Source organism: Ambystoma mexicanum, chromosome 12 (genome assembly GCF_040938575.1).
Source record: "Ambystoma mexicanum isolate Mex_15411 chromosome 12, UKY_AmexF1_1, whole genome shotgun sequence".
In the NCBI taxonomy this organism is placed as follows: Eukaryota; Metazoa; Chordata; class Amphibia; order Caudata; family Ambystomatidae; genus Ambystoma; species Ambystoma mexicanum.
Genome location: NC_090936.1, coordinates 665,036,019 through 665,063,245, shown reverse-complemented (window position 1 = coordinate 665,063,245; position 27,227 = coordinate 665,036,019). Strand labels below are relative to the sequence as shown.

Below are 27,227 nucleotides of genomic sequence, written 5' to 3'. Positions count from 1 at the left end.
CTGAGAGTCGAGAAAGCCTGTCGACGCCCTCAACGCCTCAGACGTCGATGTCTTCCTCGAAGACCTCACAGGTGCATACGGTCTCGAACGCGTCGAGGACCGGGACCAGGAACGGGTACGTCGAGAACGAGTCTCCTTGTCCGAACGGGACCTCTCCCGTGACTCGTGACGACCACTCTTGCGAGCGGTGTCTCGCGACCGACCCCACTCGGGGGCGCAGACGGCTTAGTACCCTGCGACTCGAGAATCGCCAGCATTTTCTTCCCAAAGGAAGCCCATTCCTCCGGCGTCGCATGGCTGGTGGGGTAAGCGACGTGCCGGGCAGAGTCCTCCGAAGAGGACCTGGAAGACGACCGGTGTTGGCGCTTCCGAGAAGAAGAGGCTGAGGAGTGGCGAGACCGACTCCTAGAAGGAGACCCACAAGACTTCCGACGATGACGCGGAGAGTCACCTCTCGAATCATCCGTCGAAAGACCCGCAGACTTCGACTTCCGGGGCCTGGACACCCGACCTACCGACAACTTCTTCTTACGTTCGCATAAGGCTTTGGACGTGAGCGACTGGCAGTCGATACAGTCATCCGTGCCGTGGGCCTCCCCGAGGCACCAGAGGCAGACGTTGTGCGAGTCCGTCACCGACATCTTGGACCCACACTCCCCGCACTTCTTGAAGCCCGGACGCGGGGTCGAAGACAAAGTAGAAGACATCTTCACACGAAGGATTTTCACAAAAACTAACAGGTTTGAAGAACAGAGAAGAACAGAACTCCAAAGAGTCGAGGCGTTAACCGAGATTCACGAAGCAACACGTTCGCGGAAAAAACGGAACTGAGGCTACGGGCGTCGTGCGTCCTACTTATCACATCGGATGACGTCGGAGGAGGTCCTCGACGACGGCGCATCGACATAGGACGCAGAAAAAAGTTTCCGAAGCAACACAGCTGTGGTGATTACATGTCAGATATGGATTACGTCAGAGGACCCAATCCCCTCGAAATACATTTTCCAAAGTGGTATAAACAGCCTCAAAATGTGCATTTGCGACTAGCCCTTTGTAAGTGATAATTGACAAGTAAGAAATGCTTTGCTGTGTGCATGTGGAGTATTGAGGGGTGCAGTGACTTTTTATGCTTGGCTAACAGCATGCAACTTGAAAGTTGTACCTGTGCTTTAAAGATCAATAAAAACAGAAAGCAATACACCTTTCTCTTCATTTACAGAGCCTGCTTGGAAATGGAATAGTGTAGCAAACAAATGTAATGTGACTTGACAGTAATAACATGGGTTGTTTGGAAGTCCCCAATTACAATAAACCAAGATCATGTAGCAAATGACTGAGAAACTACAACCAACAACGAACGCACTGAATCACTCCTCAAATGTCATCAAATAGTGGCACCCTTCTACTCCATTTTCTACTTTATTTATTTTTATTTATTTTATTTATTTACATTTATAAAGCGCTCACACAGCCCGCAGGCATCGAGGCGCTGTTACAGGAAGTTTGTTTTTCTTAGTTGCGTAATTGTGTTTTTTTGTCTTAGTTACGTATTTATAACGCGCTTAAACACCCGGAGGTTTCTAAGCGCGGACCCGGGGATCGAACCTGTTGCTGCTTCGTGTCGTCTTGCTTCCAAGACGCGCACGCTGCCGCTGAGCTATCCTCCCGGGACACCCCTAGTTTTGTCCTAGAGAGGTGTTGCTACAGCGACACCTTGGAAGGAAACTAAATTCATCCTTAAAAGATGATCAAAAAGTCCTACCCTACTATACACTAATTAGTTGGGCAAAACACTATGAAGAAATTTACGTCGATGTCATTACTGCGAAATACTTCAACATTATATATGTATTTTTGGGCCAGGGGTAGAAGGAGTGGGGAGGTGTTTGGAGTGGAGGGCAAGGGGATATGGGGGAAATTACTTTGAAGTGTTTTCAGTTGGGGAAATGACATGCAACCAATTGTGTCTCATTAGCACCAACTATTAACCAACGCTAGAAACTAGATGCAGAATCAACAATCCCCACCCATAAGCATTAGAAGACAAGGTCTGCGGTATAGAGAGCCAGCAGGTACACACAAGGCTGGGTCTGCTATCTAGTATACATGCCGGAGAACTCAACATTCTCTTAGCCAATCAAAGAATGTTATGGTCCATAGTCCTGCCACCAGCACATCAAAGTGTTTGGAGAAAGAGCAGTGGACCCATCATAATACAGAGTAAAAAAATACACACACCTGGTGAGAAGACATTTGTTGATAACAATGGTGCCTGTATTCGAATAGCAAAACTGTGCCCTCCAACGAACAATCCATCTTTTTGTCAGTTGTATTTTTAATTAGCAACAGAGAAGACTATTCAAATTGCCCATTTGAGGTTTCAAACATTTGTTTAGAATACATTTTGCAAACTTACTTTGGAATTTTGGTTTGAAATCTGTTGTTGATTGGAATTCTCCCCCGATTGTCTAGTTCTATGCCAAGCTCTTCAAGACCAAGATTCTGAGTGAAAGGACGACGGCCAACACAAACAAGCAGCACATCACAAGTGATTACTTCTGACTTGCCACCAGCAGCAGCTTCAATACTAGAACAAACAAAGATCACATCAGTATTAGTTGCACACATTCATATAGGTCTTTATAGCATACTGTACCACAATTCGATTCAACCGCTTTAAACTTTTAATTAAATATATTGGATTTAATCTCAACAACTTAACTAGACAGACTAGACCAATTTTATATTTATTGTTTTAATTAGAATTTCAATCAACATTTTGAACTATTTTTCCCACAGCTTTTATTTTTCTAAAGTCCACCTGTTGCAGGACTTTATAAACCTGTCCCCTTGGTATACAGAGCCCCAACTTCTAATATAGGCATGTACTACTCAAGGTATGGGTTGTATGGCAGAGCAGCAAGGCTTATTCTAGGAGGGAGATGAGAGTTGTAGGTGAGCTAATGTAAGCTATCATTATTTTAGTCAAATGTGTTTTATTTCCTTGTACTTCCGCTTGTCGGCTGGAAGTTGCCTGGCTTCCGTGTGCAGAAGAGCTTTTGCGGTCTGCTCTCCCTTTCTTTCACAAGAGGTGGAGGGCTTTCGCATTGTCTGCACTTAACCGACTGCCTCTGCCTCATTGAAGACTACTCTCAGGTTCGGCCAAGCTGGTTGAAGCTTATTATTTGTTTTATAACATTGAATTTCCTTTCAGCACACTCAGGTGCATGGCAGGTGACTGGATGCTGTTTTTGTTGAAAGCTCTCATTTTAGTCGAGTGTGTCATTTCCTTGTACTGCCACTTTTCGGCTGGAAGTTGCCTGGCTTCCGGGTGCAGACACACCTTCGCAGTCTGTTCTCCCTTTCTTTCACAGGAGGGGGAGGGCTTTGGCTACTGCAATAGAATGTGCATACATGAGGGCGACATGCACCGGAGGCGCAGCGGACGGATGCAGCGGGAGAGGGCCTTGCACGCCAAAGTTGCACCCAAGTCTAGCCAGTCTGTGCTCGTCTGTGCACAGGCCTGGGCCGTGGGACCATACCCCTGACGTTATATCTTCTGCTCTGGTGTACTGTACTTCCCGGGTAGATTTAGTTAGCCTGGCACCAACCGCAACCATTTTCCACCAGATTTTAATATCCCAGTTCCATATAATGCTTTGACTAGCAGCACTGGCAGCTCTGTGAACTGTTTTGTTGTGAATGCACGTTCTTTGGTCACGCCTGCTCAAGATTGCAAAAACCTCCTTGAGGATTATCATCCTGACCTCACATTTGTCTCTGAGACTTGGTTTCATGATCATTCCGATCAGTCAGTAATTCAAATTTTGCCACCAAACTATGAGATTTTGTGTTGTGACCGCGTCTCGCTGCACCCTGGCAGAGGGGTTGCTGCGATTTTTAAAAGTAATTTTAAAGTTTCCTCAATACAAATCAGTCACTCTTTGAAAATGGAAGTCATTCTTACTCGTATTCCACTTTCTGCCAGAAGCACTCTATTTGCTCTCCTAGTGTACCCTCCCCCGGCTATGAATGCAACTTCTGTGATGAGTTTCCAATGTTCGTGGCCGTGCTGCGGCAGAAATATCCCAACCTGATTGTTGTTGGGGATTTTAATCTTTCATTGAATAAACCCTATTGCCATCTGGCCACTCATTTCTTGGCAATGATGCTGGATTTGTGGTTCACTCAACAGGTCACTTATCCTACTCATCAATTGGGCAATATTCTTGATTTTATCTTTGCCCCTTTAGCGTCTTTATCTGTTTCCCTGTGCTTCCTACTACCTGGTCAAATCATATCGTGATGCTCTTTTCAATAAGGCTTGTGGTCTCTCCTCTTCATCCCCGACAGTTCATTATGAAACGCTGTTGGCACTGTTTCTTCGCAGGACCTCGACCACCTATTTGCTAATGGTTCTGCTAACACCACTGGATGCACGTTGACGACTTTGACCCAGACATTTAATTCGGTGGCCGATACCCTTGGCCCTTTTAATCGCTGTCTTGTGAAAAATCGATGATCGGAACCCTGATTTAATGCTCAACTTCAAGATCTCAAACTTCTTTGTAGACAGACAGAGAAAATTGGCTATTATTTAGCTTATAAAGCTCTTTATCGCCTTGCCACTATTAAATACCAAAGAGCTATCACAGCGGCTAAACACCATTTTTTTCAGTGACAAGATTGAACCTCCATAGAACTTCATCAGGGGCTACTGCTCCTTCTACACCCTCATATACAATCTGTGTTCCCCATCTGTTCCCTACATACATCCCTATTTGTTTTGGATGGAAGCGCTCAAACTTGAGAGCCACTGAAAATCCTTTGGGTTTCTCTTAAGGTTTCAAACCCTTTTCTTCGGTGAACTACAGTTCCCAAGAATAGTATGAAATTGACTTGACTTACCTTTTCTGTTTGTAGGTTCAGCACACACCATCTGTGGAGTACTGGGGAGTTACTTAGTAGCCCCTTTATCCTACTATCTCATGTAACATTTTTGTTACCCAAACTACTTTAAATGGCTGGTGGCAGTGGTTTACTTTTTCCTACCATTGTGCTACTCTACCACAGGCTGAACCCTCAGCTGCAACACAGCACCCATGGATGACCATTTTGTCAAAATGGCCCCAGTCTTCTTTTTTTGCTATTTTCTGTTTGTGAGGTCTTTCTTGGGTTTTACTCTGTGCGTTGATACAGGTTTGAGCCCTTTGTTCTGCCTTTGGCGGGGTTCAGTCCTGAAGTCGCCTCTGGCTCCAGTGTGTCTGCAAGGACAGGATGTGAGGGAGGGTCGTGAAACTCCCCTGTCCTTTGTCTCTAGAATGAAACTAGCCCCGATTGGCTGGCTGGCTGGCTGTGCTGAAAGGACAGCCACCCGACTGTGATTGGCAGCCTAGGCTGTGTATGAACAGGAAAAACCTGCTTAAAAAGGCGAGGATTTGGGGATTACAGGCAGAATCGACCACTTGCAGAAACACCTGACGAAGAAACCGTGACAGAAGCCTGCTGCAACCTGGACTTTGAATTGCCTGGTGAAGCCCTGCTGCTGTGCCGACCACCTTTTTCACCTCGACAGAAGCTCCAGGCGGAACGACTTCTCCCCTTGGATTAGTGGGACCAACTAACCCAGAGACAAACTCCTCTTGTGCACCATCGCTGCCTTGGTGTGCCTCTCCGTTGGTGTAGAAGCCCAATGCCCCGGGTTCAGTGTCCATAGTGGAGTGCAACGTCTGCCAAGGAACGAATCCGGCTAAAAGCTCCAGGAGCCTCCTAAGCACCCTCCAGAAGCAAGACCTCCAGATCCAGAATCCCTTCACCAGAGTGCAGGACCGAGGGAGCACAGAAAGTCCAACAGGTGTCCATTGTTCCGCATCAGTGCTGTAACCGCTAAATGCTGCTGACACGAAGAGAACCCTTTTGGGGAGAATTCTCAGAAAGGTGTTAATTACTTTCTACCTTAGAGACCCCCAGCTCTTTTGCTGGACTTCAGGACTTTAAATTTCTAACCTGGAGAGAGTAAGCCATTTTTCTCACTCCCTCATGTATTTGTATTGTGATTTAGAGACTGTTTCTTTTAACTTTGGAGTCTGACAAACTCAATAGGCATCATATTTTACATTGTGGCACACAGATGTTATGGAGAATTCTCTGTAAAGGCTAATTTCCCAAACCTAGCGAGTCCCCCAGAAGCTTTGCTGGATTTTTGGGGTTTATTTTTTTCTCCTTCTAAGAGTGAGACTCTTTTACTCCCACTATTAGACATATCTTTCAATGTGTTTTATGGGCTATGGGGGCTTTTACTCCATAGGGTCTCATGTGTTTCTGATGTGGGTTACACAGCACCCTCTGTGCCGTAACCCAGGGGTGTCGTAGCGACCCCCCAACATAGACTCCATACCCTGGAACTGACTACTGTCTCCCAGGGCATGTGAAGTCACGATTGGCTTTACTAGTCCCAAATTATGAACAGAAACCAGTACAAACCATATTGTGGACGTACTGGTCGGGGCAATTCGATTGCCCCGGGGTCTGTTGTTCGAGGGGGCACGTCTCCGTCCCCCCTGAGTTTTGGTTGGTGGCAGTGGATACTACTTTTTATATTCGACCGCGAATATATATCTCCATGGGATTTTCCCATTGTTCGAGGGTACCAACTTTAATTATTTAATTCTTATAGCCTCGAACATACCGCCGGTTGATTTAATTATTAATTCACCGGTTGATATTTTTTGCCAGAACTCGATTCTAAAAATGGCGTTTGTGTTCTCTTCTGTGACTCCAACCCAAGTCGAGCCCTTTGTTCCACTTTTTGGCGGGCTTCTCCACAGAAGCCTCCAAAAGTGGTGCCACTCTGTCTGGGTACCACAGGGGTGTAGGAGGGGGTTTAGGCACTCTGGACTGAGTTACCTTGGTAACTCAAGTCGCACTCTTGTGTGATTAGCCCAAGTGGTGAGCCGGCCGGCTCACCACTTAGCATGTTTGATTGACAGCTAGGCTGAATGAATGGGGGTTTGCTGCATAAAAGCAGGGCTTTGGGGACTGGAACTTCAGAAGTCGCCACAGGACCAGAGAATCCGAGGAGGGAGAAGCTGAGCCGACCTGCAACGACGACACCACCGGTGGAGCCCTGCTGAACCATCTCGCCACTTTTCCCGACGACAGAGGAGATCTCCAGTCCGGAGAGTCTTCTTCCTTTGACTGGTGGGGATAACCAGTTTTGCCTTCTTTTCACCTTCCTGGAGCATCTCGTGGCCGCTTTGCCCGTGCCAAGCACCCCGGCAACCGGAATACCATGGTTAACCAGTACCGCGAAGAGAAGGGTAGTACCTTTTAACCAAAGAACTCTGCGGCTGGTTTCTTCCCTGGCAGTGCAGTGACCTTCATCTTTCCTCCACGGCGAGACCTCTTCTTCCTCTGGACGTAACACCCGACTTGCACCTGCTGCCAGGAACAACTGCCCCCGCTGGAGCTTCCTTCACACTGAAGGTACTGTACCCCGCCTGGCTTCCCTTGCGACAGATTGTTCGGGGTGACAGTAAAGCCTTGACATTCTAACCTGGGCTAGCCTGGGACAACCTAGCTAACTTTTCCTGACTTTAATTTCATCCTTTTTGTGTGAACCATCTACAAGACTCTTTGGGCATAACCCCACTGTGTGAACCTGGATCCCTTCAGCTTGCTCTCTCCAAGAGTGGGCCTGGCAATTGACTTCCTTGCTCTCCAGTAGAACTCTGCCTATCCTGTCTTACTGTGGTTCTTTGTAAAAGTATTGAAACTTGTGTGCTTCCTTAACTCTGCCTTTCCCTCCCTTTCTTTATAACTTATTAGAGTGTCATCTTATGTTAAGCGCTCAACTCTGTCTGAAAATAAGTGGTGTTTCTCACTAAGACTTGTCTAATGAGTGAATAGGGTAGTATATATATATGATAGTGACTGTGTGCTGAATTTACTTTTTTGCTAGAATAAATCACAAGTGTTTTTAAATAAATAACTATATACTTTTACACCAAAGCTCTGGTCAGTGTTTGTTTGTGCTACTGTGTCTTTGTACCTATTGTGAATACTCTGCATACTGCCCAACTCTTATTGAGGGAAGTCTGACTGCTCAGCCACAGCTACCAAGTGAATCTGTATGGTACAGACAGCTACCAAGTGGGTTTACTGCCAAACACCTGTAGTCTTAAATCTTTTGCAGTGGTCCCTAAGGGAACTGCACAGGTTTCTGCCTAACAACAGCACCTTCAGTGCAGTGGCACAAGGAAGTATCTTAGATGTCCCAAAAGTTTAAATGCCTTCTCTTGGTGAAACTACTGTTTCCAAGAGCAGTAAAGTGATATTGACTTTACTTACCTTTTGTAACTTTCTAGATCCAGCACACACTATCTTACCATAGGGTGCTGGAGGGGTTACTTAGTATCCCCTTTGTCTAGTTTCACATGTAACATTTTTATGTTACCCTTTCTACAATTAATGGCTGGTGGCAGTGGTTTACTTTTTACTAGCAATGTGTGTTTTTACCACAGGCTGCGTTCACAGTAAAGCACCAACGGGTGCCCATTTTGTCAAAATGGCCCGGTCGTCTTTTTTCGCCATTACTTGTTGGAAAGGTCCTTCTTGAGATTTACACTGCGCGCCAAACCAGGTTTGGTCCCTTTGTTCGTTTTGTTTTTGGCGGGATTCACAAGTGACGCACGCCTCTGGCTCCAGTATGTCTGGCAGGGGCAGGAAGTGAGGGAGGTGCCCGAAACTCCCGGTGCTTACTCCCCTTGGTTACAGGAATGCACCCAAAGGTGATTGGTCGGCTGGCTGTCCGGCAAGGACAGCCACCCTGCTGTGTGATTGACAGCTAGGCTGGAATGAATGGAGAAACATGCATAAAAGGCAAGGCTTTTTGGCTTGGAAGGCAGAGTCGACCACTGGATGAAGGAATCCGAAGAAGAACTTGGGAGAGGCACCTGCTGCAACTCCTGGACCATTGGCTTGCTCGGTGAAGCCCTGCTGCTGTGCTGAAGCTCTGAATTCGCCTTGACCAGAGAAGCCCTGCAAGGACGACTTCTCCCTTTGAGTTGGTGGGACCAATCAACCCCAAAGTAAGCCCGTCTGGACATCCTCTCGAAGCTGGTTGTATTTCCACTGCTGCTGGAATCGAAGTGGCAGGGTGAGGAACACCAGATTGTGTGCGTTGCTGTTAAGTCGGATCCGAGCGCTATCTTCCCTGATGCAGGACTGACCAAGCCTGAGCCACCTCAGCAGAGTGATGGACCTCAGAAGCAAGGAAAGTCTGAAGTGGTATCCGAGAACCGCGATGTTGCTATTTGCTGTCAGACGCGAGGGGCTGAAACACTGAAGGACCGCTGAATTGATGTTTGCCCATTGCTGCCACTGACCTTCCCATTGCAGAGCAGGAGTCCCCAGACGTCTTCCCTCTTGACTATGACTGAGACTCAGGAGCAACAGGATCTGCAGAGTTGTATGGGAACAAAAGCCAGCTGGAACCATTTCTTCTAACCAGAGGTACTGTAAAGTCTAAGAACTTACTTGCTCTCAGTTGAGACCTGTCTTGGTTACCTTGCAGAGTTGCTAAAGCTTTGCCCCTCACAAGCCTCCCAGCTTATGGCCCTTCAAGTGTTCTATTTTCTACAAACATTTCTAAAAACACTGTGCAAGACTTTTTACCTACCTGCAAAGAAGATCTTCAGCTCCCCTAGACATTGTGAAATTAACATTGGCTTTCCTGGATCCCTGAGAGATTCTTCTTACCTTTGACTCTGTGCCTTATCTTTTCCCCCAGGAAAGGATTCAACTTATTTGGCATTGGAATGTTTTTAAAAAGGACTTACCTGTTTGTGAATTATTTGTTAATCTTTGTTTTATTACACTGTTCTATCTTTCACACCAAACTCAGTATTGCTCTAAATGTACCAGTGATAAATCAATGGCCACAGTGTCCTAGCTATTTAAGTCATCTGAGGATGTAGGAAGTGTCTGTGTGCCATCCCCAATGGGTATGATCTGATTTAGAGAAACCAAGGGTGTTTTGAAGTGTATTTTAATTGTCATATATATTGCTCCCTTCCGAAGAAGGCTTATACATCTAACTGTGAAATAAATTAATAATTGTTTTATCAAGAAACCTTGAGTGCATGTGTTTATTTGGATACTTGTCACTGTGAATCTCTGTGTAACCGCCCTACTGCTCAAACTGACCCCTCTTGAGATAAACCTGGCTGCTCAGCCACACTACCAACCTGTGTAGTTCAGACTTCTACCAAAGGTTGGGTCCCTATTGCCAGGAGGTCATGGTTGTTGCAGTGCACCCAAAGGGTACTGTATACAATCTTGCCTAACAAACCCATAGCTGCCGACGATGAACAAGAGAACTGCCACAGGAGCCCTCCAGACGCGGTCCCTCTTGTACCCACGACTGAGGATCAGGAACCAGGGCTTGCTTGGCTGTAGCAAGACGAAATCCAGCCGACTCCTGTCTACCAACCAAATGTACTTATTTAGGCTTGGGGGGTACTTACCTTCCCGCCTTAAGTCATGTGGTCTCACTTGAGACTTTCACCTCCTTAACTGAGCTGATTTCAACTCCCTTTGCACAGGCTTAACAGCTTGTGTCCCCACAAGTGATTTTTCTTAACTCTTTGGCAAGACTTTTATCCAAGAAGTGCATCAGAATCATAGACTTTGTCCAAATGACTGGCTATCCTGGCTCCCTAAAGGCACTCTTCTAAACCCATTGACTTTGATATTGCTTGTCCCTCAGGGATGTAGCTTGTTTTATACTGTTACTGCTGGGAAAGGCTTATCTAGACTTCAATGGAGGATTCAGATGTCCTCCCATTATTTCTGAGAAACTGTTCTAACCTTTTTACTTTGCTTAACCTTTCCTTTCTGCAACTCAGAATTTACAACAGTATTGGTGTGATATACAAATGCAAATACTATCCTTGTGATTGAAGTCACCTCAGGGTGTAGGACGCATATGCAACGAATATCCACTAGATTGACATACTGAAAAGTAATTTCAAAGTTTACTCGAATTGTTACTATCAATTGCCTTTTCTGCGCATTTAAAACTGATGTTAAATAATTATTTATAACTGAAACCTTGAGTGTAAGTGTTACTCGGCTACTTGTATTTACAATTTCATTTGTACAGCTCTACAGATCACATTTACCCCTCTTGAGATAGGCCTGGCTGCTCAGTCACACTACCACCTTGTGTAGTACAGACCTATACCAAAAGGTGGGTTACCTAATAAGCAGTTAAGTTTTGTGTAGTCCCACACAGTGTGACTGCACCAATTCTTACTGAACAGACCCTATGGAAGGTCCTTCCCTACATCCCTTCTAAAGGTCATGCCCCTGTGGTGTCTTCCTTGGTAATTAGTGGAATTGATTACTGTAATGCGCTTTATCTGGGCCACCCGCAATATCTGCTTCACGGTATTCAGCTGCTGCAAAATATGGCAGGGAGGACAGTGCTTCAGCCCTCGTACGGTGTCCATATGACGCTGCTCCTCCGGCAGCTCCACTGGCCTCCAGTAGAGCAGTGTGTGAGGTTTAATTCTCTGTGCCTGGTGCACAGAGCCTTTCACAAAACAGAGGCAGAATATCCTCAGGGGAAGTTTTGCCCGTATGTTCCCCTGTTCTCCAGCATGGGTCTGGCATGGATTTGCATGCTCATGAATATTCCATCGTCAGGCTGAGAATCCTGTTTCACTTCAGCCTGAAAACTGTACCTCTGAAAGCCATCTTCAGATTTGGTAACCGCGTAAAGTGGCTGTATGACTCAGAAGAGCAGCAGATGGGCCGGAGAGAGGGTTCGCATGTGAACCCATGCCAGACCAATGCTGGAGAACAATAGTTACAGGTAATTAACAGATCTTCTCCAGCATGGCGTCTGGCATGGATTCACATGCTTCCTCAATAACGAATACACAGCAGTACACCTTACACAACAAAGGGAGGTGGCAAGGCTCAACAGAAGCCATTAACACTTACCCGTGGAACAGACTCACCACAAGCAAACAGGTTGCGTAATACTGCCCAGCCGAGTCTGGACACCTTCCTGCAATCCCGGTCGATGCATTAGAACCTCTTGAAGGTATGTGTGGATCTCCACGTTGCAGCCCTGCAGATGTCGAGCAGGGGCACACCAGAAAGTAACTCCATCATTGCAGCGATCGCTCTGGAGGAGTGGACGCTCGGATGGCCCGGCAGAGGCCAGTTTGCCAGCCGATGACAGTGCATGATGCAGCTGGAGAGCCACCTTGAGATGCAAGCCTTGGACAAGTTCACAAACAATTGAGAAGTCTTCCAAAAACTCTTTGTGCGTGCCACATAGAACTTGAAAGGCATGAGCAACATCCAGCGAATGCAAGGTCCTTTCCGGTGGCGACAAAGGGTTCAGGAAGAAAAACAGGCAACGCCAAAGGTTCGTTGAGGTGGAATTTCGACAGGACCTTCGGCGTGAAAGTGGGGTGCGTCCGCAGCATCACCGCCGATTCGTGGAAAGTCAGATACGGCAGCTTGCAGGACAGGGCCTGGATATCACCCACTCCCTCTGGCTGAGGTGATGGCCAAAAAGAATGCCGTCTTCCACGACAGAAACTTGAGTGGGTTTGATGCATAGGTTTGAAAGGGCCCCCCCCCCCCATGAGTCTGGTCAGGACTACGGAGTTCCCATGCTGGGGCAGGTGCCTTCACTGGCGGGAAAGATCGAAAAAGCCCCTTGAGGAACTCCTTGACGAGTCTGTGGGACCACAACGAGGATCTTCCCGGGATCTGATGTAGAGTGAGATGTCCACCAGGTGTACCTTTATGGACGCGTGAGCCAGACCAGCTTTTGCCACGGAAAGCAAGCATGAAAGAATCTGTGGGGCCGTGACCCGCAGTAGGGTAATCTTCTGCGACTGGCAACATGTAGAAAAACGCTTCCACTTATGGCCGGAGCACTTTAGTAGCGACAACGCCCTGGCTTTGACGAGGACCTCTGTGCAGTCTGCTGGCATCTCATAACCTCCAAACTCTAAGGCTGCAGGAGTCATGCCTTCAGGTTCAGAGATCCTGGGTCGTGATGAAGGATTGCGCCTCTATCTCTGGTGAGCAGGTCCGGAACTACCAGCAACTTGACTAGAGGCGACATCGAAAAGCTGAGTAGATACAAAATCTGCCTCGGCCACCCCGGGGCGAGGAGTATCATCTTGCACCGACACTGTCTGAGTACATTGATCACACGTATTAGGAGAGGAAACAGGAGTGAAAGCATACAGAAGCAGACCTACCCACAGGAAAGAGAAAGCGTTCCCATGCTCCTCGGTTGGTGGAATGTGCTGGCAAACATCTGGCATTTTGAGTTTGCTGTTGTGACAAAAAGATCGATCAGAGGTTTGCCCCATTTGACGTACAGACGGTCCACCTGATCCTGACGAAGTTCCCACTCATGGCAGGAGTGCAGTTACCTGCTGAGGGAGTCAGTGATGGTGTTCTTGACACCTGCCAGGTGTAACGGGACAAGGAATATCCCCTGTCCACTGGCCCAATGCCACAAGTTCTGAGCTTCCTTTGAGAGCGCTGGGAATCGTGCCCCCTTGCTTCCCGATTTAGAACATGGTGGTGGTGTTGTCCGCGAAGATCCTCACCACCTTGCCACTACGAGACGGTAGGAAAGACTGGAAGGCCCAAAACACGGCCCCTAGCTCCAGGATGTTGGTGTGCAGGTCCTTCTCAGGAAGCCAGACCTCTGAAGTGTACAAAAACGGTGTGAGCTCCCCAACCTTCTAGCAAGGCGTCCGTGGTGACTGTCTCCTTGTATAGCAGGGTTTGAAATCCCGTCTCAGGACGATGTAGGAGTGTCCCCCCCCACCACTATCGCCCACCGGAACTCCTTGTTGAGGGGGATGCTGTCTGTACAGAATTCCTGTAGGGGTCGCATCTGAAACCTGCAGAGACGGACGAGGTAGATGCAGGACTACTACATGCCCAGCAACAACTTGATGGCCCGAACCCTGCCTATCTTTGCTGACAGTTGCTGCACCTTCCCTTGAATGGCCGCTAGCCTCTCCTCTGAGGGGGAGGCCAGGCAAGCCACTGTGTTGAGTCTTGCACCGAGGAACAGCACGTTCTGCGATGGCGTTAAGCAGCACTTTGCATAGTTTACAGAGAACTCCAGCTCTGTCAGTAGCCGGATGGTCGCAGTGTGCTCGTTGGCCAGTTCCCGGGAATGGGCATGCATCAGCCAATCGTCCAAGTACGTGTATGCCCTGCAGATGCAGGTGGGCTGCTACTGGGGCCAGGCATTTTGTGAACACCCTTGGGGCCGACTAAGCCGAACGGTAGGGCCTTGAACTGGTAGTGTTGACCTTGCACCACCTCCGATGTTTCCTGTGGATGAGGACATGGAAGTACGCATCCTCTAGGTCCAATGACAGCAAGAAATCCCCTTCCTCCAATTGGTCAAGCACGTGTTGCAAAATGACCATCCTGAATTTTTGGGACTTCAGGTACTTGTTCAGATAGCGTAGGTCTAGAATGGGTCTCCAACCTCCCCATCCCCTGTCATCTTTCTGACCAGAAAGTATCTGGAAGCCTTGGGGGAACAAGCTCCAACGCCCCCCATCCGTAACATGGTTTGCACTTCTAGGAGCTGAGGGATGGGCTGCTCCTGACAGGGAACTGGTAGAATACGAGGGCACCTGCGTTGGAACTCCAAGGTGTGTCCTTGCGAAAAAGCGTCCAGCACCCATCTGTCGGTGGTAATCTTCTACTTGCTGACAAACCTAGTCAGCTGGCCTCCCACCGGGGTGCACGAGTGGGGGCCCGACATCTTGGCCATATCAAGCTTGCTTGGGCGCCAGCGCCCTGTGGGTGACGGCGACCTCCGCTACCATAGGTATTAGGGAGAATTCCCATTTGTGTGCTAATTTTCTTCAACCTTAGAGAACCACAGCTCTTTTGCTGGACTTTAGGAATGTTTGATTTTTATCCTGGAGTGAGCAGACCTTTTTCTTACTCTCATGTATTTTAATGTGATTTGGACTCTGTTTCTCTGTTTTTGGAGTCTCACAAACTCAATAGGCATATGCTTTTTGTATTGTGACACACAGCACCCTCAGTGAAGTATCACAGAGAAGTCCTTCAGATTTCTCATAAGGTTTAATTACCCCTCTAGGGTGAACTACTGTTCCCAAGAGTAGTAAAGTGAAATTGAATTTACTTACATTTTTCCTATGTAGGTCCAGCACAAACCATCTTATGTGTAGTGCTGGGGGATATTTAGTAGCCCATTTTCCTACTTACCTCTGTATTGCAGTGGTTTAATTTTCCTACCATTGTGCGTTTTTACAACAGGCTGAATCCTCAGCAGCAGTAATGCACCTGTGGGTGGCATTTTATCAAAATGGCCCGGTCTTCTTTTTTAACCATTTCTTGCTTAGGTGGTCTTTCTTGGGTTTTACTCTGCGAGCCAAACTTTGCATTTGGTGGGCATCAGTGCTGAAACCCGCCTCTGGCTCTAGTGTGTCTGGCAGGGCAGGAAGCGAGAGAGGTGCCCGAAACTCCCTATCCTTAGTCTCCTTGGTTACCTGAATGTACCCAGTGCTGATTGTCTGGCTGGCTGTCCAGGACACCCTGCTGTGCGAGTGATAGCCAAAACTCTTCCTCTTACTCTCTTCCCAGTTTCTAGCACGCTGTACGTCCAACTTCACTTCTCTCTTTCCTGTTGTTGTGAGACGCTGCACATCTCGGTTTCATGGTTTCTCTCTAGTTCAGGACACAGAGCATCCAGCCTCCACTCAGAGTTGATGTGCAAGCTCCCTCGTAATTTGCAGGTTTCCTGCCTTTGTCTCCACACTCCTCCCCTTGCATAAACTACGCAGCCGTGGGATTTTCCCCGGCGTAGCTTTGTATTCCTTCTCCCATGACTTCACTTCTCCTCCACAGGTGATCCTCCTCATCTCAGTTACTGGGGTTTTCTTTGTAGAAGTAACATTCACAGTTTCTGTTTTACAATAGCACATACTAGCTTTTCTTCACAGAAATGTTGATAGAAAATGCCTGAAGAGGTCAAATTGGTGTGTTCTTTCGGGAGTTTCTCACGAGGCCTCCCACCATGGGGGACAGGTGGGGGGGGGGGGGGAGAAGCGACAAATTCCGAAGATTTGTCACACTATGCATACCTACTGTAGGTTCTTTGGACTGGATTTCTATACTGGTGGACAGATGTACAGGAGGCCAACCTAGTTTAGTGACAGGGACAACTCTGGGAGCTATAGTCAAACCAGTTCCAAGTAGCAAGGCAAGTGGTCAAGGCTAAGTCTCAGGAAGGGTGAGCCTGGTAAGGGGCCCTCAATGAGTACACACAGTGAACAGTCAATGAACACACAGAACGGTTATAAAAATACTTATTTATGGCCATAGAACACTATGAAAAATTACTACTAGCATGTAAGGCTACCACACAAACTGAAATGTACATATACACACACACATACATACATACATACATACATACATATGGGATACATTACTCACCGTAATCGTATTTATGATGCTTAGATTCACATGCTATGCATAGGTCGACATCTAGTGTAAGCTGCATTGTATTACAGTTGGCACTGGAGCTTGATCAGATCACACATCAACAGTTTGCACAGATGTGGTTACCAAGGTTGTCTTGCCCACGTGGGAGCAACTAGGATTAACGCCATCTGTTCCCTGTGAATCTTGTTCACCACCCTGCTCATTAGTTGAGGTGTGGGGGAAAAGCGTAGGCAAGTTTCCCTGACCAACTCATCCATAGGGAATTCCCCTTGGAGTCTGGTTGGGAAACCTGGACGCGAAGTCTGGGCATTGCTTGTTTTCTCTTGTAGCAAACAAGTCTAGTGTGGGGTCGCCCCACTATGTGAAAATGTGATCTACGGCATTTCTGTTGAGTCGCCACTCGTGGTCTTCTGGTAGAGGATCTCTGCTTAGCGAGTCCGCTATGGTGTTTAGTTCCCCTGGAACATGTTGGGCGGTCAGGAACAGTCACTGTTTGAGAGCGCATTTCCATGTTTTCTGTGCTAGCCTGGACAAATGTGGAGAAGGTGTGCCCCCTGCTTGTTGATAAACATTGCAGTGGTGTTGTGTGCGAGAATTTGTACTGACTGATTTGTCAGGTGCGCTTCACAGGCTTGGAGCGCTTTGGATATTGCTAGAAGGTCCAGCAAGTTGATATGGTTCTCTGCTGTGATTTGAGTTCACAGACCATGTGCTGTGAGATTAAGGTGAGTGATGCATTTGTTGTAACTACCGCTTGCACCGCCGAGTTGTGGAAGGGTTTTCCCTTCAATAGGTTTTCTTTTGTCCACCAGCGTAGAGCTTGCACTAGTGTTGGCGAAATGACCACTAGATCGTCCCACTGACCGCTTGGCTGAAACCACCGTTTTGCCGACCACTCCTGCACCGGGCGCATGCACAATCGTGCATGTGGGACCAGGTAAATGCAAGATGCCATCATGCCGAGCAAATGCATAGTTTTGCGTATGGTTATCTGGTGACCGGCTTGATAATCGGGTATTTGCAGGAGTATGTTTTGTATTCTTTCCTTTGATGGAAAGACTAGAACTTCCTCTGTTTTTATGACAGCTCCTAAGAACTGTTAGGTCTTGTTTGGTACAAGGCTTGACTTTCTCACATTGATCGAGAAACACAATTGGAAAAGTAGGGGGATCGTTCTTTGGGTATTTTGCTTGCAAATTTGGGGTGTCTCCCCCGTGATCAGCCAGTCGTCCAGGTGAGGGTACACTTGGATGGACTCCCTGCGCAGGTGCACTGCCACCACTGCCAGTACCTTGGTGAATACTCTTGGAGCGGATGCTATGCCGAAAGGTAGCACCTTGAATTGGCAGTGCTGGTTTGCTATCTCGAAACGCAAGAACTTTCTGTGCGCTGGGAACATTGAAATATGAAAATAGGCATCTTTCATATCCAAGGTTGCCATGTAGGTGCCTCCCTTTAGCAGTGGGATTACATCTTGTAGGGTCATGCAAAATTTTTGAGGCTTGACATAGGTGTTTCCAGGGTGCAGATCTAATACAGGGCACATTGTTAGATCTTTTCTGGGCACAATGAAGTAAGTTGAATAGATACCCTGGTTTACCTGGTTCGCTGGGCTGATTTCGATGGTGTCCTTTAATGGAAGCGCTTTCACCTCTTTCAGTAGTATGCGCTGTTCTTCCTTTGTGGTGGTTCTTTGTTTTGGAGGATGGTCATTTAGCAGCTCTATACAATAACCGCCCGCCATGGTTGAAAGCACCCACTTGTCGGAGGGGATTCCCTCCCATACGTGGGCAAAGTGTGTTAGGTAACCTCCTACCTGAAGTGGGTGGTTCTGCCTCTGGAAGAGGAGAATCTGCCCCTGCTGCAAGATCTTCTCTGGCCTCTCTGAAAACCTTTTAAGGATTGGCCTTCTGTTGAACCCCAGGACAAACTCTGACCCTGGTTTGGTTGTATCCAGACCCCCTTTGTGAATTTTGTCCCCTAAAGCGAGGACAATTATAGCCTCCCCTCTGACCTGAGGGTTTGTTGGTAAGCTGGCCCAGTTTCTTTAGGGTGTCGTACTCTTCTTTAGCACTTTTGAGTTCATCCTCCACTGCCTTGCCGAACAGAACATTTGGCTCTCGGCATGTTGAGAAGAGTCGCTTGTGTCTCTAGCTTAAAGCAGACTGGCATAGCCATGCGTGGAGCTTGATAAGTGTGCCCTCAGCAATAATTCTCTCTGCATTATCAGCTGCATCTAAATTATTTTTCAGAATGCAGTTCGAAACAGTTATAAACAGCTTACCCTTCTGCCATGGTGGGGGGAGAGTTGAGATTTAAAGGGCTCTGGGGCTAAGGCCATTATTTCGGCTACTCCGTCCCACTTGTGGCAGTTGTAGCTGGCCAGCAAGGTGGTGTTGGCAATCCTTGCCTGGTAAGCTGCCGAGGTAGCGACTTTCCTACCGAAAGTGTAGATCTTTTTGCTTTCTTTGTCAGGGGGTGCCTCTGACGAAGCGAGAGGTGTTTCTGCTCTTTTTCTTGTGGTGGTAACGGCCAATGAGTCGCTGGGCGGAAGATTTCTTTCAATGCAGGGGTTTACTGCCAGTGATAAATTAGGGGTTACCAAAAAGGGCAGTATTCGCCTCTGTACAGATTGTAGTAAGGGGATGAATTGGGTTGCCGATTTCTTGTCTCCCAAGATGTTCTTTGTCTACCTGGGTTTCCTGCGTCTCGATTTGGAAGTGTTCAGCTGCCTTTAGGAGCAGGTCATTGAACTGGATTTGGTTATCTACCAGTAAGTCTGCCACTGGTGGGTCGGCATGGTCTGGCGACGGTATGACGTAAACATCTCCCTCGTCATAATACTGGTCCACCTCCCCTATGTCCCCCTGATCCTCGGAATCCGTATATGCTCCAGTCTCATGGAAGCTTTGGTTGGGGTCATAGTGTGAAAGCTGCCCTGGGTTCTGCTGAGGGGTGTGCTGTTTGTAGGGTGTCTGCACAGGCTATTTTGGCGGGGGGTTGTGAAAGTGCATCCCCACTAGCTGGTGGCATTCTCTGAAGATTTTCTAGAACCCGAGGGTGGCTGTCGAAGTTGGCCAGAGAGGACATGCGCCTCATGACCCTGTAACGCTCACCTGATTCCCGTAGAGGCGCCGGTCTTGACTGGGCATATACCGTATCTTCAAAGGTGATGTGTAACACACGGCTGGCTCTTTGGGCTGGACCTCTGTGCACTGTATGTCTGACTCGAAGGGTAAGATGTCTGCAGATAGAAAATATGGGATTAAGGAACTGGGTTATTGAATGTCTCTCTCTTCTTCCCTTTCTCTTCTCCTGTAGAACCCCAAAGGTTAACGCTCTCACCTTAGGTAAGTGAACGCCGTGCTCTCCATCTGCCTCGGGGCAGGGTGCTGTAACCAGTTTCTTCACTGGATAAGGGGAGCAGGCCTCTTGACTTCAGAGGACTGCTGTCCGTCGTTTACTGCACGAACGGTAAGTTTCGAGTAATTCTAATGTCATTAAAGTCTTTAGTAATGATGTTTCTTGTTTTGCAGGGTTCCGGCGATGGCGGATGACGGGCTGAAGTGAGTTGAAGATGGAGCCCGTGTGATGAATAGAAGCGCCTGGAAGCACGTAAGTAAGCGCTTGTTGCCTGCTTCACGATGCGCTCTAACTGTCTTTTTATTTTGCAGGTACAAGTTCGGAGCGGCTGCAGGGTGCCGGAATACCCACTGGGTTAGATGTGGAAAGGAGTAATGGCACGTGAGTATTAAAGTTCCCCAATGTCTTTAAACGCACCTTGTTTTGTCTTTCAGATGCGGGATGCAGCGCCGAAGGCCTCCGGAGCGTGCAAAGAGTTGGTAAGCTTTTGTCTTTCAGATGCCGGAATGCAGTGTGAAGACCTCCGGAGCGCACGAAGAGTTGGTAAGCCTTTGTCTTTCAGATGCCGGAATGCAGCGCGAGGCGTTGGTGACAGCCCATGCTAACCTGTTCTTTCTTGTCTTTATAGGTGTTGCTGAAGACTGGATTCAGGATGGTAAGCCTTTTTCCTTAGGCCCAGGATCAGATGCAGAAGACACGATGAGCGTTCTGCTGCAGAGGATGCAGAATAACGCAAAGCAAGATTCATCCATCGGGTGTGGTTTAAATAGCCTCCTGTAGTGCTTAGGTGTCTCCTTCCACAGCCACGCCTAGATAAGAAAAGAGTTCCTGCTTTCCAGAAGAGTTCCAGTGTTCTGAATCTAGGGAGTGGCTCCTGCCCCACCCAACAGGAAAAGTAGTTCCAAACAGAAGAGGATCAGAGGCTCAACTGGCAGGCAGGTAAGCAGCATGGTCTGCTGCAGGTAAGTCCACCCAAGCATTATGAGCCCGGCGCTTCCAGCGCTGGGACTGGGCATATTTATGAGCCTGGTGCTACTGGCGCCAGGACTGGGTCCAAAAGGTCCCAATTGGGACTGGTTGGCACTCGGAACCTGGGTTATGGATCTGCTTCCAAGGGAGTTGGGAAAACCCTGACCTTTTGGAAGCAGAGATCATGACAGACCCTTTCTATTTCCTCTATAGACTACTGCGAAGAACTTGGGACAGTGGAAGGTGCGGGAGGTAGTTTAGGTGTAGGGTGAATCTTGTGTCTCATAGCCTCCGATATTGTGCCTTCGATTTGTGGTGTTTCGAAGTCAGCCCCTTCAGAAGCTTGCCTGGGACATGTTTTATAATGAGATGAGACAACTTCGAGGTCTGAGGGGATTTTGCAGCTTTCGACGTGACCATCGCTTATCGGCGTGTGAACGGGACGTTGCTGTGTCTTTCGACATTCGGTTTTCGGCATTCGTTTTTGGACACAGGGTCAAATCGGACCTCTCGACTTCGGGGGCCTGTTGTGAGGCGAATGCGATTGCCCAGAGGACAGAGAACTGGTGGACCTTCCCCTTGACGCTGTGTGTGGCCTCATAGTCCGTGTTGATTTATGGCCTTGGATTGTGTGCTCAGGAGTGTCGGTAAGCTTGTGTGTGCTGGAGCTGCCGGGTGTCGTCCCCGTAACAAAGCTGCTGGCCTGTCTGGTGGGGTCGGGGGTTTGCAATTGGGAATCTGATAGATCCCATTGGCTGTCGTCACTGAAGTTTCCGAAGCTGCCGTCACTGGAGGCACACTCTACATCCATGGAAGCCTCGGCCTGCATGGCGTGGTGGGCCCAGCACTTTGTTTTGGGGTTCTTCAAAGTCTTAGGCTTAAAAAGCTTGCAAGCTTTGCAGTGGCACTCGTTATAGTCCCTTGAAAGACAAAAGGTTGCACACCCGGTGCGAGTCCTTCCAGGGAAATATTCGATTTCACGTAGGACAACATTTTAAAAGGTATATTTTCCATTTGGTATGGGAAAGGCAGCTTGGCGAATCAAGTGGGAAGAAGGGGAGATATGCATTCTCTTAGTTTAACTAAGATATGTACCCCCCCCCATTCTCCCTACTGTGAGGGCCCAGGCCCGGGGCGGCCTTCCGCGGCAGTGTGGAATTTGTCAAGGCAAGTTCTGCAGCCGACAAAGGTAGTCCTCGAAACTGTTGCTGAATGTATTGTAGGGGAACGGCTAAGAAAGGACAGAAAGAGTAACTAGTTCTAATTTATTTTATAATAAAATGCCGTTACCAGAAGGAACTCCGCTTTCAGCGTCCGACAATGATGGCAGAAAAAAACATGGGTACAGTAGACGTCACACTAGGGATAGTATTACTGGCACTCTCCGTCGACGTCCCTTTTCAAGTTTCGAAAACAACAACTGTAATACTCTGCAGATTCCACTAGATGCCGTCCTATGCATAGCATTAAGCAGATTCCACAAGCATATAATATATATCTATCTCTGTAGTAGGGCAAAATACATAAACCCCTGCAAAGGAAAGTATTAGTATGCAACACTACAGATCCACAGAGATACAACACTAACTTTAAAAGTCCATCCCTAAGAAGTATAGGGCCTTGTACCCAAAAGTTCACCAATGTTTCACACAATTTTGTGAAATGGGAAAAAGTTAGTGGAGAGCTTCTGGTGTCCAATGAAACGCTCCAAGGTGTAGAGAACAAGTTGTTCCAGTGAATAAAAAGAGTCCCCTACGTTTGGAATGCTTGCACGAGTAAGCAATGGCAGAGCCAAACTGTTAAATTCAAGAGTTACCAAACGTTTTAGAAGGGAGATATGGGGTTCAGGTAAGTACTGTTAAAAGTCACCCCTCGTAATCAGATTCTTCTTAGGACTTGACAGGTCTTCAGTAGAGGGCCCAAGTTCACTTTTCTCACTGTCCGCTCTGTTTCTCTGTGCCCAGGGGTCGCAGGTTCAAATATTTCTCTGGTCAGTGACAAAATGCTGGTGGCAAGGTGTTCAGGATGGGGAACGCAGAAGAACTCTATGCAGGGCCCTTCTTAGCACAGGAACGGAAGCAGGAAAGTGGTTTTGGATGACTGCCACCAATGCACAGAGATTTAGGGGGACACAACTGTCGCGGTCAGACTTCCCTCTCCTATCTATGGTCCCCTTGATGCTGGAGCTGTAACCATGAAATCTCTGACAGGGACGACACCAGTTACACAAGCAGTGGATCCAAAAGTTCCAGGCATCAACGTGGAACAGCGAAGGGCGCAGCTCGGTAGCCAAAACTCAGAGCTGGCCAGCCACTAGGTGATCCAGGGGCACTTCCGATGGCTCTTCTTCACTGGACTCTGAGCTGAAGTTGAGGGTGTTCCCATGTTTTGGGTTGATTACAGCGAATCAAATCGGTTGTTGGAGAATTTGGTTGAATTCTTTTGTTTTGACAGGTATCTTGTGCTGCATATATATATACATACATACATACATACATACATACATACATGCAGCAAAATGCACACTAAGAATTTAGACCAGTTCTCCAGCGGCCAATTTGGACACGCAGTAATCTACCAACACTATTCCCACCATCCCAAGCCTCAACCCGGACCATTAGTGGCACAGCTCATGCATACCACTCAGACACATTGAAACCAGTTTTTGGATTGGGTTCAGACAGTCCCAGTCCACTTCCTGTCATCAAACCCACTTGGCCCTGCAGTAGCTTGCGAAAGCCTCCGTTTTCCAGGCACTGGAAGTCCATATAAGGATTTTCCTGTCCTCAAAGGTCATGAAGAAGGGTTAGTGACAAGATGGCCAAGGGACAAATGAAAAACACTTGTGGCACAGCCATGTTTGGACACTAGCCACAGTATTTATTTTATTTCTTTACATTTGTAAAGCGCCCAAGTCCAGGGGTATCAGGGCACTGTTGCATCCAATTACACTTACTTAGCAGAAACTGAAACAAAGTGATATGCAGCCAACATCATGCAGTCTTTCAACGATGCTAGGGCACAACGTTTATGATTGTCTGTGGTTTAAGTCTTGTGAAAGATCCGGTCACATTCAGTGAAAAGCCACGGTTTTTGGGCTTTCTAGAAGGGCCAATAGGTGGTTTCTGCTCTGAGATCTAGAGGGAAGATTCCCAATGTTTGGCTGTGAGCGTCAGGAAATTCGACCCTCCTCCTCTTAACTTTTCCACCTTTGGTATTGTTTCCATGGGTTGATCTTACTGGTCTGGTGGACATACATTTTTCAATTTCCCGGGGTAGTTATTGGGGGGCAGTGTTGGAGAGGCATTTGTGAGTGATGGATAATGTTTTAAAGCCGATTCTTTGGCGAATGGGTAGCCAGTGAACTTTTTTTCTCTCATAGCTGAAATATGGTCACTTTGGTCGATGTTTAATGCTGCATGAAGAGAATTTATTTTGTTTGATTACTTGTATCTGTCCAAGTTTTGTTTTGATGTTCCAGCGAGGAGGACATTACAAAGTCTTGATCAGATGATTGCTCTGGCCATGGTCAGGCAACTTGAAGGGGAGAGGAAGTGTCTGGCAGCGATGATGAGTTTCATTGTGCACGCTGCTTAACAGGTGATTGCGTTTACTTCTTTAGTGAAGGAAAGAGTGGTATCCAGGTGGTCCCCTAAGGTTTTTGCTGTCGAGAAGACTGGAATCTTAAAACCGTCTATGGTGAATTAGGTAAATTTGCTGCTAAGTTTCTTGAGTAAGGCTAGCTAGGACAGCCAGATCCCCTCTGGGACTTGGTTCCTTTCAGGAAAGGTGGAAGACAAAGGGCTGCAGAGTTTCAGACTCCTCCCTCACTTCCTGCCTTCTCAGACACACTGGAGTCTATGCATAGAATACAAAGTATTCCTGCCGAAGACAAAACTTCCACAAAGGTCGCTCCCACCTAGAATGGCATGGGAGGAACGCAAACATCAAGGATACGTAGAAATTGAGAAGAAGGAACCCACCATTCTAGCAGAATAGTGGCCCTTCTGTGCATTACTGAAGCCGATTTAACAGCCTGCGAGTAATAAGACTAAAAGGTCACTAAGGTAAAAAAAAAAACACTGCCACCAGCCATTCAAGTAAACTTGCAATTTTAACCAATATGTTACCAGGTAAGTAGGTAAGGGGATACATTGTATCACCCCAGCACTCCACATAAGTTGTGGTGTGCTGGCTCACTTAAATCAATGTAAAGGGGATTTGAATCCCACTTTACTTTGTGGGACCAGTAGTTCACCCAAGAAATAATGAGAATGAAAAGGAAGCCACTTTTAAAATGCTGTGTCCTGCCATGGTATGTTAGTCAGTCCAAAGTTATGGGAAACTATAACACCAATGTCACACTATGGAGAGACATAAAAAGGTCACCAATAAAAAGAGTAAGAGACAAGGTGAGAGGGGGGAAAAAAAGATTCCCTTTCACCTAGGGACAAGGTAAAATCATTATCAAGTCCAAGCAAAAAGTACTGAGGTTTACAGGTCAGGAAGATTTAGCACTGAAATGAAAATCTTACACAACACTTAAGTGAAACCAATAGATGTCCCTGATTGGAAAACTACTGTCTTTTTGAATGGTGAAGATCCTTACCATTGGTGGGTTTGGACTTGCTTCCAGCCTGGATTTTGAATAAGAAGTGAACTTCTGCAGCCATTTCTGCAGGTCAGCATTGGAGCCAAGAATCACTCGTAGAACAGCCAACTGAAGATCCGAAGAAGATGCCTGAAGAGGCCAGGCATCCTATCCTGCGTCTGGCCCGGTGAAGCCTTGTTGGACTACCTGATCTGCAAGGGCCCTGCGCAGTCCTTAAACCCCTGTACTGGTGGGGACAAACAGTCTCAACATGTTCCGTGGATCAAACCGTCCTGAGCCTTTGGAAGTGTTCCTGAACCACCCTTTGGGCTGTCCAGCGGGCTACCTCACTAGAACCATAGCTATTCGATGTTTGCAACTGGAACTTTGGTGGTCGCCCGCTTGTGGTATCCATCGCCTTCCTGACAAAGTACAGCCTACCAGCCTCAAGGGATCCTACAACTGAAAGGAAGCCTGCCCTCACGTGTATGCGGTGGTAGTCAATAGAACTTGTCTTCTCCGGTCCTGTGAAGTGTCCTGCATCTGTGAATCTTGCATTTCTCCGACGCCAAGGGTTGCGCTCTGCTCCTGGACCAGACCAGAAGAATCATTGCAGCCGCTGCTCCTTGGCACCCCTCAAGGGAACCAACGGTGGGAAATCCAACCTCAAGCAGGCCCCCCCTACCCCCCTCATAATGTCTGGAAAAATCAAATTCATGGGGGTAAGTAAACAAAAAAGGATTTGTCTTGCCTTGTCTTCCATAGGATAACAGAGAACACGTCTCTTTGTATCCTTTCATTCCACTGCCTTTTGGTCATTGAACCTGGGTAGTACAATCTGAAAGATAAGAACACATTTTAACCAGTAACTTAGTTGCATCTCTTCATTTGAACAATCACCAACACAAGTAACTTATCTGCTACAGATACATTCCGAGGGGTTGGAGGTGAGCATTGGGTCTCCTGGGACTTTGGGGCACATGGCCCCATTCTTCTTATAGATTGGACTGCTGAGGTTCGGGAATATCACTTGTGACTTGGTTACATCTTTAATGCATCACTTTACTTACCTCCTTTGCTGATTTAAGTCTTTGGTGACTGTATGTCTGTTTATTATTAAGAATTGTGCGATAATATCTCTTGGTTTCATTTTTTAGTGTGTGTTTAAGACCTAGAATAAATACTGTATTCTTTATACATTCCTGTGCTTAACTGTTTGGACTCATTGTGGACACCTGACCCCACTCGCCTCTGCCGAGAATAGCCTTGACTGCTCTCCGTGTTTACCTTGATTGGGTTTTGGCTAACCACTCAGAGTTCACCGGTTCAATATAACTAAGGCAGCCTCCTGAAATCTGTCCACCAGGCCAGATTCTAGAAATCCATCTCAGTCCTTTGTGAGCTCCTGCCCATAGTTACAATGAGGGAATGACCAAACAGCTAGTGACCATACACCCAGGTTTTGTTGCCTAGCTACTAGAATGCCAAACACACACAGCCTCTATTTTGGGAAGTCCGAGGAAGAAAAAAGCTTCCTGTGTGCTGAAATGGCTAAATCTCATGCAGCAACTATTTTAACACAAAGTATCCAAAATGTGGACTTTCTGCTTTACTTGATAATTCCCAGGTTGCAATCAGCAACATTTCTTAGAACATGTAATGCCTTGCAGAGTAATGAATCAAATGTGCAATATGAGAATCCTGCTCCAAGGGCTTATTAGCTGGATTTTGAAGACCTCGAAACTTGATATATTCC

At 47.3% G+C, this 27,227-nt stretch overlaps 1 protein-coding gene across 1 annotated transcript in view; it reads right to left on the bottom strand.

Moving 5' to 3' along the window:
- DLD (dihydrolipoamide dehydrogenase) overlaps positions 1 to 27,227 on the bottom strand; it is a 644,498-nt gene that overhangs the window by 243,286 nt on the left and 373,985 nt on the right. Inside the window, exon 10 of the mRNA XM_069629155.1 lies at positions 2,417 to 2,587. Within this exon, the coding sequence (XP_069485256.1) occupies positions 2,417 to 2,587 (171 nt within the window). The remainder of the gene's footprint in view (positions 1 to 2,416; positions 2,588 to 27,227) is intronic.